Genomic DNA, 12,555 nt, shown 5'->3' on the forward strand with positions numbered 1-12,555 from the left:
TTATTTGTCATGACAGGTACCCTTTAAGGACGTCTAAAGATCTCTGTACAACTGTTTCTGCATAGAACAGGCCCAGTACAGGGAGTGCAGAATTATTAGGCAAATTAGTATTTTGACCACATCATCCTCTTTATGCATGTTGTCTTACTCCAAGCTGTATAGGCTTGAAAGCCTACTACCAATTAAGCATATTAGGTGATGTGCATCTCTGTAATGAGAAGGGGTGTGGTCTAATGACATCAACACCCTATATCAGGTGTGCATAATTATTAGGCAACTTCCTTTCCTTTGGCAAAATGGGTCAAAAGAAGGACTTGACAGGCTCAGAAAAGTCAAATATAGTGAGATATCTTGCAGAGGGATGCAGCACTCTTAAAATTGCAAAGCTTCTGAAGCGTGATCATCGAACAATCAAGCGTTTCATTCAAAATAGTCAACAGGGTCGCAAGAAGCGTGTGGAAAAACCAAGGCGCAAAATAACTGCCCATGAACTGAGAAAAGTCAAGCGTGCAGCTGCCAAGATGCCACTTGCCACCAGTTTGGCCATATTTCAGAGCTGCAACATCACTGGAGTGCCCAAAAGCACAAGGTGTGCAATACTCAGAGACATGGCCAAGGTAAGAAAGGCTGAAAGACGACCACCACTGAACAAGACACACAAGCTGAAACGTCAAGACTGGGCCAAGAAATATCTCAAGACTAAGGTTTTATGGACTGATGAAATGAGAGTGAGTCTTGATGGGCCAGATGGATGGGCCCGTGGCTGGATTGGTAAAGGGCAGAGAGCTCCAGTCCGACTCAGACACCAGCAAGGTGGAGGTGGAGTACTGGTTTGGGCTGGTATCATCAAAGATTAGCTTGTGGGGCCTTTTCGGGTTGAGGATGGAGTCAAGCTCAACTCCCAGTCCTACTGTCAGTTTCTGGAAGACACCTTCTTCAAGCAGTGGTACAGGAAGAAGTCTGCATCCTTCAAGAAAAACATGATTTTCATGCAGGACAATGCTCCATCACACGCGTCCAAGTACTCCACAGCGTGGCTGGCAAGAAAGGGTATAAAAGAATAAAATCTAATGACATGGCCTCCTTGTTCACCTGATCTGAACCCCATTGAGAACCTGTGGTCCATCATCAAATGTGAGATTTACAAGGAGGGAAAACAGTACACCTCTCTGAACAGTGTCTGGGAGGCTGTGGTTGCTGCTGCACGCAATGTTGATGGTGAACAGATCAAAACACTGACAGAATCCATGGATGGCAGGCTTTTGAGTGTCCTTGCAAAGAAAGGTGGCTATATTGGTCACTGATTTGTTTTTGTTATGTTTTTGAATGTCAGAAATGTATATTTGTGAATGTTGAGATGTTATATTGGTTTCACTGGTAAAAATAAATAATTGAAATGGGTATATATTTGTTTTTTGTTAAGTTGCCTAATAATTATGCACAGTAATAGTCACCTGCACACAGATATCCCCCTAAAATAGCTAAAACTAAAAACAAACTAAAAACTACTTCCAAAAATATTCAGCTTTGATATTAATGAGTTTTTTGGGTTCATTGAGAACATGGTTGTTGTTCAATAATAAAATTAATCCTCAAAAATACAACTTGCCTAATAATTCTGCACTCCCTGTATAACTGTGTATATATTTTTTATGATTAACACTGTAGTATTAGTAATATTTTCTGTCGTGCCAAGTCCAAACATTATGAGCAAAATATAAAAAACGAAACATAGAAAAATTGTTTTACTATATTATATTTACAAGAATGATTAAAATTAGTTTTTATTGGGGCGGGGCCGAACCGCCGAGCTGGATAGTCGCATGCAGGCTGAGCTCCTGCAAAACCTTTATAATTTAAGGCATTAAATCATGGCCTACAGCCTGGAAACAGAATGGCAGCGACGGACCTTAACGCTTGGGGCACATTGGATCCAGGGAGAGGCTGGCTCACCGAGCTACAGTCCCCTGGAGAAGAAACCATGGATGTCTCAGACGGGGCCCTCCCTGGTGGTGAGTGGGGCAGACGGCCGCTGCCCTCCTATCCTACCAAACGGAGCCCAGTCAGGGTCCGAGCTCTGAGTGGCTTAGGCACCGTTCCCCCCCCTATGCACCGGTGGGGGTGATCCCGGTCCTCACCCGACGGCCCAAACCACAACACCGCAACCAAGACCCTACGACAACATTACTGTGGATGGTGGGCCGAGCTCAGCACTTAAGATGGTAACAAACCCACTTCCTTTTCCATTTCCATCCCTATGCCACCATTCCATTGCCCTATCTATCCACATTTCTAGTGCTCTCTCTACCACTACACTTGTCACTGAGTATCACTTCCCTGTCTATAATGAGAACTAACCAGGATGACATGTGCTATTAACCTGCATCTTTTATTGGCTCCACTGTAGAATGTCCTGTCCCACCCTTCCATCCTCTGTCGCTGTTTTTTCCAAAGTGTGTGTATATGTTGTTGCTGTCAATTGACACCGAATTATTTATTTGTGTAGTGTCTTTACGGTATCCTTGACCTCGGCTAGGCCTTGACTGCAATTGTTTACTCTTTCTGGAGTTAAACCTGACAATTCTATTTACTGGCAATACGCCTTCTATTCATTTCCTGCATTATATTTTCTCTAGTAAGGAATTGCGCTATACTAAATATGTTGAAGCTGTGGGTATCCTGACAGTCTCTTTTTCAGTGCTTATATATCCCCCTCCATATTTCTTTGTTTTCCAACCAACATTTTTATATTTTTGTTCTCTGAAAAGTGTTTATAGTGCTAAGCCTGGGGGCACATGTTATAGACACTACAACCACTATATTAAGCTGTAGTGGTTCTGGTGACTGTAATGTCCCTTTAAATCAGAGCACTGGGATGATGTGATGCCATATCACGCCCTCCTGATGCTCCAAGGCAGTACACCAAGAAGTGGCAACATGTAGGGACACACACACACACACACATGTAGAGACAGCCTGCTCTTCCTGTATTTTGTGCTATTAGCAGTGGTATACATTATATCTGCATCAAAAATGTCTACCCTGCGCCCCTATGAAAAACGAGATATCTACAGCTTATATGTCTGTTTTGGGATTTCAGCTTAAATCTTAAAGTAACATAAAATGTTATCTACGTGCAAGCAGTTTGTCTAAAACAATATAGAGATGATATTCTGTTTTCCCTAAATTACCTTCAGATCATATTTGTCTGATGAACGCTCTCTACTTAAATAAGAAATACAAAATATGAAAAAGCTGCCCTTGCTTCTCACCCATGTATGGTAGGTGACGGATTCTCAGATTCAGATTACATTTTATTGTCACTATGCCATGTACAAACAAGGGCAATGAAACACAGTTTCCCTCTCTCCCTCTTAGCCATGATGTAGCCGCATGCTCTCTCCAATTCACCCAATTGTGCAGTCAGGCATGGGTTAAAATAATTGAATTGGTTGGTTTCCCACCTGCTACCCCCACCTACACTGTGACATGCCTTGCCAGGGGATCTTTATATGGAAAATATGTTCACCTTTAAGAAACTTTGTGACCTTAAAAACCGTCAGATACTGTTATACTTTTTCAGATTTCATGTTTTTTGTTATCTACGTCTACCTGTGCTTATCATAATATAACAAAATAGATTTGCTGAAATGCTAAAACAAAATACAATTAAACAGAATTTGGGGAGTGGGAGAGTTAAAAATGAGTATATTTCACACCAGCTGTGTACGGAGTATAGCAGATAAATACGTGAAAATCATATAGTTAATAGTTAAACATTTCTAGGGTTATTCATTTAACTCTGAATTCTACCAAATTAAAATCTGCCTTGCAAAATTGAGGCAAAAAACAGCAGATCTGGAAACATTCTCTAACTGGGCTCTAGTCATAGATTGGTTGTTTTTGTCTCAGTATTACATTTCAGATTTTATTGTTGGTACTCATTAACCCTGCCAGTTTTCACCACTTCCCTAAATATTCTATGCTGCACTCTAGAATCAATGAGTTAACACGCAGTGTTCCTTTTCTAGGCCACAGTTAGAAACTTTTATCAGCCGCAAAACATTTCCACTTTCAAAGCACAGCCCTAGCACATAGACAGCTCACAGCAGCTTGACACACAGCTGTTAGCAGATTAACCCCTCTGCTGCAGAGACAAATTCACACATAGGTATACTGAAACAACGGGAAATGTAACCCTAAAACTGCTGATGACAAGCATGTTGATTATTCCTATTGCAGAGCATCTTTTTACAAAACATTGGCAAAATCTATTTTACATTACCATCGGTATTGGCAATGGGTTCAGACACACAGAGAATGCTACCACAAACTGTTCTGGGTAGAATATACAAAATATGTCATTGTACATTCAGGAAAACATTTTGGATCTTTAACTATCCCGCGTCTTATATTTAATTATTCTTTTTTTTTTTTTGTCATAGGGACATGCGTTTGTGGAACAAATATAGTCCAGAGGTGTACAACGCAAAGTCAGACTCCTTGGGGCTCTGTTTTTACTGTGAACCTACGAGCTCAGCATCTTTATGCGAGTTGCTGTGGCAGTGTGCGGTGGTATGATCTCGTGGTATGAAAGACACCTATTTAACAGTTTCATCTTCTCCGTAAGTTAAATGCAAAAAAAGACACAATATCTTATGATTCCCCTCCGATTTTATAATTAAAGTTGATGCTACAAATTGAGCTTTATATAACTTTTGGGATATTCCATTTTGAAGGTTACGTACAAGTATCTGCACTGCCTTATTAATATTTTAGATTTAAGAAGTGTGCATCTTCACTTCTTTAATACTCATTGCAGAAGTTTATTGGTGAAGTTTAGTTTCCTACATTCTATTCTAACAAAAAGGTTCTTTTACTCGATTTACACTGTGTATCAGCACTCGGCATTCGTTCCTATCTGCAGAAACCAAAATACTTGGCAGTAATTGAGAAAGCGACTAGGCAATGGCATCATTAAATGTGTGACTAGCCGATTGCCACTTGCACGCTGTCACATTTCTGATTGCCAAGGATATTGGCTGTACTAGAAGTGAAGGGGTTAAAAGGCATCCCAACACTCACACATTCTCCATGGATTTGTAACTCCAAACTCTGAGCTGTACAAGTAGATGACATATAAGGAGGATCCACAGACAGGGTGATGTGTAACTTACATCTTCCATGGTCAGCCTGTCCCCAGGATTCGCTCTCCCAGCCCTGAGCCTCCTCTACAGGAAGGGAAGCCAGATGTCCTCCTCCATGCACCCCCTTCCCTACACTCCCCACCCACCCAGGCTGGACCTTGGGTCCTGACAGGCTGAGCGAGAGGAACCTAACTAGCCCCAACTCTCGGCTCCCCTCCCTCTGTTCTGCTTGATTCCTCTTTCTCATCTGCTCACAAACCTTTAGTGCAAAAAGTTTGGGTTTCCGGTGGTTAAGATGAAGTTGAGTCAGTGAACTGAAAGTACAGAGAAACATGCTGACTGCAAGAGTGCAGAAACAGATATTAACTACATGAGAGTAATGCAGAGTAATTCTAACTTGCATCAGTATACAACAGTGTACTGACTATGCCAGTGCAAAGCACCATAGTACACGCATCATTGCATGTGTACGTCTATCAGTACATGACTGTAGTGTGCTGACTGCTACAACACAAAAAAACTGCACAGACTGCTACACTGCCGAGCAATGAATGAAAAGCATCAGTGGAGAGTAATGTATTGATTGTGCCCGTGCAGAGCAATTAATTATGTCCAGCAGTGTAGAGCAGTGTATTCATTGCATGAGTGCAGAGCAACATACTAATTGCATATTGATTGTGCAGAACAATGAAAACTGTATTTTTATAGGCGAGGAGCACTGTATTGATTAGATCAAAGCCGAGCTATATATTGCATCAGTGTGTACAGCAGCGTATTGATTGAGTGTAGAGCAGCGTATTGATTGAGTGTAGAGCAGTGTATTGATTGAGTGTAGAGCAGTGTATTGATTGAGTGTAGAGCAGTGTATTGATTGAGTGTAGAGCAGTGTATTGATTGAGTGTAGAGCAATGTACTGATTGAGTGTAGAGCAATGTACTGATTGAGTGTAGAGCAGCGTACTGATTGAGTGTAGAGCAGCGTATTGATTAAGTGTAGAGCAGCGTACTGATTGAGTGTAGAGCAGCGTATTGATCAAATCAATCTTTCCTCCTGCCTACAGGATATCCAGTCGTGGATGGGAGCCAATTATCTAAAACTCAATGGCTCCAAAACTGAATGTATCATCTTCAGTAACCAGGAGGTGAATAGTATCTTTCCCTCATGGCCGGACTCGTTTTCTCCATCTCTGAGTCCTGCCGTCAAGGTCAGAGATCTGGGAGTCATCCTCGACTCCAGGTTGACACTGAAGCCCCAGATTAATCAGGTGGTAAGTTCTTGCCACTACCACCTGAAACTTCTGAGGTCTACTTTTAGATTCATTGCCCCCTCCGATCAAATCTCGGTGGTCAACGCCATCATCGGTAGTCGATTGGACTACTGCAATGCTCTGTACCTTGGACTGCCCCAGAACATCATACACAAGCTCCAATTGATACAGAACGCAGCTGCCAGGCTACTTACGGGTGTGGCCCGCAATGACCATATCACTCCATCATTAAGAGCCTTGCACTGGCTGCCCGTTCGTGAACGGGTTCTGTTTAAAACTGGTTGTTTGGTATACAAGGCTATCCATGGCATGGGACCAGACTATCTGAAGGATAAATTCACACGCTATGCTCCCAGTCGATCCTTGAGATCGGCTGATTTGGACTTATTGAAGATTCCAAATTTCAAAAAGAAAAAGTGCGGAGGGAGGACGAGTGATGTTCAGGGAGCGCAACTTTGGAACTCCCTGCCCCTGACATTAAGACTTGAGAATGATCTACTGAAGTTCCGCCGGAGCTTAAAAACAGTCTTATTTGCTCAGGCGTACGGGATTACATGAAAATTTTAACCCTGGTTTAAATGCACTTGATTTTAATGCTGTTGTTTGCTGGATATTGTTTTATCTGTTTTTATTGCTGGTATGCGCATCGAGACCCTATGGGTAACAAGACTGCGTTTCTTAAGAATTTTTAATAAATAATAAAATAAATAAATAAGTGTAGAGCAGCGTATTGATTGTCTGAGTGCAATGCAGCATATTGATTGTCTAAGTGCAGAGCAACATATTGATTGAGTGTAGAGCGGCATATTGATTGTCTGAGTGCAGAGCAGTGTATTGACTGAGTACAGAGCAACGTACTGATTGAGTGTAGAGCAGCATATTGACTGAGTGCAGAAAAGCATATTGATTGTCTGAGTGCAATGCAGTGTATTGATTGAGTGCAGAGCAGAGTATTGACTGAGTGCAGAACAGCGTATTGATTGTCTGAGTGTTGAGCAGCATATCGATTGCCTCAGTGCAATTCAATGTGCTGACTGCATTTGTGTAGAAAAATGTATTGACTTCATATGTGAAAAACAGTGTTTTAACTATTTCCACACAGAGCGATGTATTGATTACATCATGCATATCAATGTACTCGATACACCACTGCAGAGTAATCTAAATCAGTGGATTAATGTACTCATTGCATCAGTTCAGAGCTGTACAAGCCCTGCATGACAACTTATATTGACTTAATTGGTACATAGCAATGATTTACCTGTATCAGTGAAGAACTATGCACTATATATAGCAGTGCAGAACAATATATTGTGTATTGCAGAGCAATGTATCAAATCTGTTTGTGCAAATCTGAGCACTGATGGCAGTAGAAAAGAACCACATGTACCCCTCCTCCATTTTATAACCCCAAAATCTATTTAAATTAAGTAAAAACTTACCTGGAATCCAGAGCTGGGCAAAGCTCTTCTCAAGCATTCCACGCCATGTCGAACGTCATGTTGGACACGGCGTGGAATGCTTGAGAAGAGCTTTGCCCAGCTCTGGAAGTAATTTCTTCCCTCATTTGATTGGACCGCTCTCAACCAGCACAGAGCGCATGCACATTAAAGAAGAAAACTTATCGTCATTCTCAGCATGGGGAGATGGGGAGGGAGCTTACCGAGGGAAGGTGGGGGGAGCTAGGCTTCTCAGTAGTGGTAGAATTTGGCAACGTCTGTCACCAGAGCACAGGGCGTGCTTATGACAGGACATCATTTTTGCACAGAATTGATATTAGGCAGCCCAGAGCAGAGTCTGTCGGGGGTGCAACTAGACCCTGGCACAAAAGTGCAAATATCTCAGGATGGTCAGTGTTTCAAGCAGAAATGCTAGTCATGCATATTACTTGCTCCATTGCCACTTCTAAAAGCTGAAAGCGGCAAACCTGTAACCTGACTGGGATCCTGTTGGATCTTATTCTTTTCCTGCTTGATTATCTTTTGAAATAGGGCATTTTTCTAGTTTGTCTTGTGGCCACTCTCGGCCTGTTCATTCTCAAGTTGTCCCTTGTTTTTTGTGAGGAGAATCCCAATTCCCTAGTCCTTACTTACCTTTTCCTATAGAGGCCGAAATATCAGCCTCTACTGTTGAACCTCTCGTTTCCTCTTCCTTCTTCCTTTCTTGTGCCCCATTCACTGCTAGGGTTATGCAGTTCATGTTGGTCTTCTATGGTCACATGACCAAGAAGGAGCCCTTTGCACCATCTCCTTTGGGTTATCACACACAACAACTATGCTAGCAGCTTCACTTCTAATAGTGAAAGTCAATGAAGTGCTCCCCTCCTTACAGTCACAGAGTGTAGCATGGCCGAGCTGGGGACCACGGTGGAGGAGCTTCTGTGTTCCTACCGGGCCTGACAGGAAGTGCACTCAGTGAGCGCCGAACTGCTTCCTGTCAGACTGGGGAGTGAAACATGAGCTCCTCAACCACGGTCCACAACACAGTCACGATACAAGAAGGTAAAAGAGGGGCAGGGGGAGACACATGGGGGTGCTGGAGGGAAGGAGACGCATGGAGGGTTGCGGTGTGAGACACGTGGAGTGGCTGGGGGGTGTGAAACACATGGTGTTGCTGGGGGGAGGAGATACATGGAGGGGCTGGGGTGAAGGAGACAATGAGGGGAGAATGAGACACATGGAGGGGCAGGGGAAAGGAGACACCTGGAGGGGCAGGGGGAAGGAGACACATGGAGGGGCTGGGGAAAGGAGACACATGGAGGGGCTGGGGAAAGGAGACACATAGAGGGGCTGGGGAAAGGAGACACATAGAGGGGCTAGGAGGATGAGACACATGGAGGTGCTGGGATGGGAAGAAGAGACATGGGGTGACGGGGGGAGAAGTCACATGAAGGGGCTGAGGGTTAAAGGACCACTCTAGTGCCAGGAAAGCATACTCGTTTTCCTGGCACTAGAGTGCCCTGAGGGTGCCCCCACCCTCAGGGACCCCCTCCCGCCCGGCTCTGGAAAGGGGAAAAGGGTTAAAACTTACCTTTTTCCAGCGCTGGGCGGGGAGCTCTCCTCCTCCTCTCCGCCTCCGCTCCTCCCCGTCGGCTGAATGCGCACGCGCGGCAAGAGCTGCGCACGCATTCAGCCGGTCGCATAGGAAAGCATTCATAATGCTTTCCTATGGACGCTTGCGTGCTCTCACTGTGATTTTCACAGTAAGAATCACGCAAGCGCCTCTAGCGGCTGTCAGTGAGATAGCCACTAGAGGAAAAAGGGGAAGGCTTAACTAATTGATAAACATAGCAGTTTCTCTGAAACTGCTATGTTTATAAAAAAATTAGTTAACCCTAGCTGGACCTGGCACCCATACCACTTCATTAAGCTGAAGTGGTCTGGGTGCCTAGAGTGGTCCTTTAAGACACATAGGGTGGCTCAGAGGATGATACACATGGAGGGTTTGGGAGAAAGAGACACATGGAGGGGGTGTGGGGAAGGAGACATATGTTTGGGCTGGTGGTAAGGAGACATATGGAGGGGCTGGGTGGGAAGGAGACCCATTGAAGGGCTAAGGGTAAAGGAGACACATTAAGGGGCTGGGGGGCAAATGAGACATATGGAGGGGCTGGGGAGAAGAAGACACATGGAGGGACTGGGGAGTAAGGGTACACATATAGATTGGCTGGGGAACTAGACACATAGATGGGCTGAGGGTAAGGAGACACATGGATGGGCTGGGGAACTAGACACATAGATGGGCTGAGGGTAAGGAGACACATGGAGGGGCTCGGGGGATGACACTCATGGAGGGGCTGGGGTAGGAAAAAGAGAAATGGAGTGGCAGGGGGAGAAGACACATGAAGGAACTGGGAAAGAAAGGAAACACACGGAGGACCTGGGGAGAGAAAAAGCATTCATAGGTGCTGGGGAAAGAAAAAGACACAAAAGACACACAGAGGGGTGGGGGAGACATACAAAAAGGCTTGGGGAGACCAAATGGGCTGAGAAATGGGAACCGATACACGCAGAGGGTCTGAGGAAGGTGAACAAGAGACACACAGAGGGCCTGCGGGGAAATAGACGCCAGTGTGCTGGGGCAGAAAAAAGAGGCACACAGAAGATATGGTAAAGGGGAGACAAAGGGGCTGGGGCATAGAGAAACGCAGGTGATTTCCCTGTAATTCTGAGTTGATTGACAGGTGAGAGAAAGATGTCTTATTAAACAGACACTATAGTCTCCAGAACCACTTCAGTTTATAGCCTGTCTATAGCCTGTCCCTGCAAGCCGAGCACTGTAAATGCTGACATTTCATAGAAAAGGCATTGTTTACTTTGCTAGTATCGCCTCCAGTTGCAGTCACTCAGACGGCCAATAGAGGTGCTTCCTAGTCCATTGCTACGCAATGTGCAACATCTACATTGAGCGTCTCCACGCTCTGCACACAACAACTAGGCTAGCAGCTTCACTTCTAATAGTGAAAGTCAATGAAGTGCTCCCCTCCTTAGAGTCACAGAGTGTAGCATGGCCGAGCTGGGGACCACGGTGGAGGAGCTTCTGTGTTCCTACCGGGCCTGACAGGAAGTGCACTCAGTGAGCGCCGAACTGCTTCCTGTCAGACTGGGGAGTGAAACATGAGCTCCTCAACCACGGTCCACAACACAGTCACGATACAAGAAGGTAAAGGAGGGGCAGGGGGAGACACATGGGGGTGCTGGAGGGAAGGAGACGCATGGAGGGTTGCGGTGTGAGACACGTGGAGTGGCTGGGGGTGTGAAACACATGGTGTGGCTGGGGGGAGGAGATACATGGAGGGGCTGGGGTGAAGGAGACAATGAGGGGAGAATGAGACACATGGAGGGGCAGGGGAAAGGAGACACATGGAGGGGCAGGGGAAAGGAGACACATGGAGGGGCTGGGGAAAGGAGACACATAGAGGGGCTAGGAGGATGAGACACATGGAGGTGCTGGGATGGGAAGAAGAGACATGGGGTGACGGGGGGAGAAGTCACATGAAGGGGCTGAGGGTTAAGACGCATAGGGTGGCTCAGAGGATGATACACATGGAGGGTTTGGGAGAAAGAGACACATGGAGGGGGTGTGGGGAAGGAGACATATGTTTGGGCTGGTGGTAAGGAGACATATGGAGGGGCTGGGTGGGAAGGAGACCCATTGAAGGGCTAAGGGTAAAGGAGACACATTAAGGAGCTGGGGGGCAAATGAGACATATGGAGGGGCTGGGGAGAAGAAGACACATGGAGGGACTGGGGAGTAAGGGTACACATATAGATGGGCTGGGGAACTAGACACATAGATGGGCTGAGGGTAAGGAGACACATGGATGGGCTGGGGAACTAGACACATAGATGGGCTGAGGGTAAGGAGACACATGGAGGGGCTCGGGGGATGACATTAATGGAGGGGCTGGGGTAGGATAAAGAGAAATGGAGTGGCAGGGGGAGAAGACACATGAAGGAACTGGGAAAGAAAGGAAACACATGGAGGACCTGGGGAGAGAAAAAGCATTCATAGGTGCTGGGGAAAGAAAAAGACGCAAAAGACACACAGAGGGGTGGGGGAGACATACAAAAAGGCTTGGGGAGACCAAATGGGCTGAGAAAAGGGAACCGATACACGCAGAGGGTCTGAGGAAGGTGAACAAGAGACACACAGAGGGCCTGCGGGGAAATAGACGCCAGTGTGCTGGGGCAGAAAAAAGAGGCACACAGAAGATATGGTAAAGGGGAGACAAAGGGGCTGGGGCATAGAGAAACGCAGGTGATTTCCCTGTAATTCTGAGTTGATTGACAGGTGAGAGAAAGATGTCTTATTAAACAGACACTATAGTCTCCAGAACCCCTTCAGTTTATAGCCTGTCTATAGCCTGTCCCTGCAAGCCGAGCACTGTAAATGCTGACATTTCATAGAAAAGGCATTGTTTACTTTGCTAGTATCGCCTCCAGTTGCAGTCACTCAGACGGCCAATAGAGGTGCTTCCTAGTCCATTGCTACGCAATGTGCAACATCTACATTGAGCATCTCCACGCTCTGCATGGGGTCGCTGAATGCTTCAATGTATCTCTATGAGGAGATGCTGATTGGCGGAGTGTTTTGCCATGCGTGCACAATTGCCTCCCAATGCTTTCCCATGGGAAAACA

At 45.4% G+C, this 12,555-nt stretch overlaps 1 protein-coding gene and 1 long non-coding RNA gene across 2 annotated transcripts in view; both read right to left on the reverse strand.

The window, feature by feature from the left end:
* Positions 1-5,267, reverse strand: part of PLEKHO2 (pleckstrin homology domain containing O2) — a 48,900-nt gene extending 43,633 nt beyond the window's left edge. Inside the window, exon 1 of the mRNA XM_063448813.1 lies at positions 5,178-5,267. Coding sequence (XP_063304883.1) covers positions 5,178-5,186 — 9 coding nt within the window. The 5' untranslated portion in view covers positions 5,187-5,267. The remainder of the gene's footprint in view (positions 1-5,177) is intronic.
* LOC134603136 (uncharacterized) overlaps positions 1-12,555 on the reverse strand; it is a 364,337-nt gene that overhangs the window by 46,986 nt on the left and 304,796 nt on the right. The window lies entirely within an intron of this gene.

Source organism: Pelobates fuscus, chromosome 3, assembly GCF_036172605.1.
Source record: "Pelobates fuscus isolate aPelFus1 chromosome 3, aPelFus1.pri, whole genome shotgun sequence".
In the NCBI taxonomy this organism is placed as follows: domain Eukaryota; kingdom Metazoa; phylum Chordata; class Amphibia; order Anura; family Pelobatidae; genus Pelobates; species Pelobates fuscus.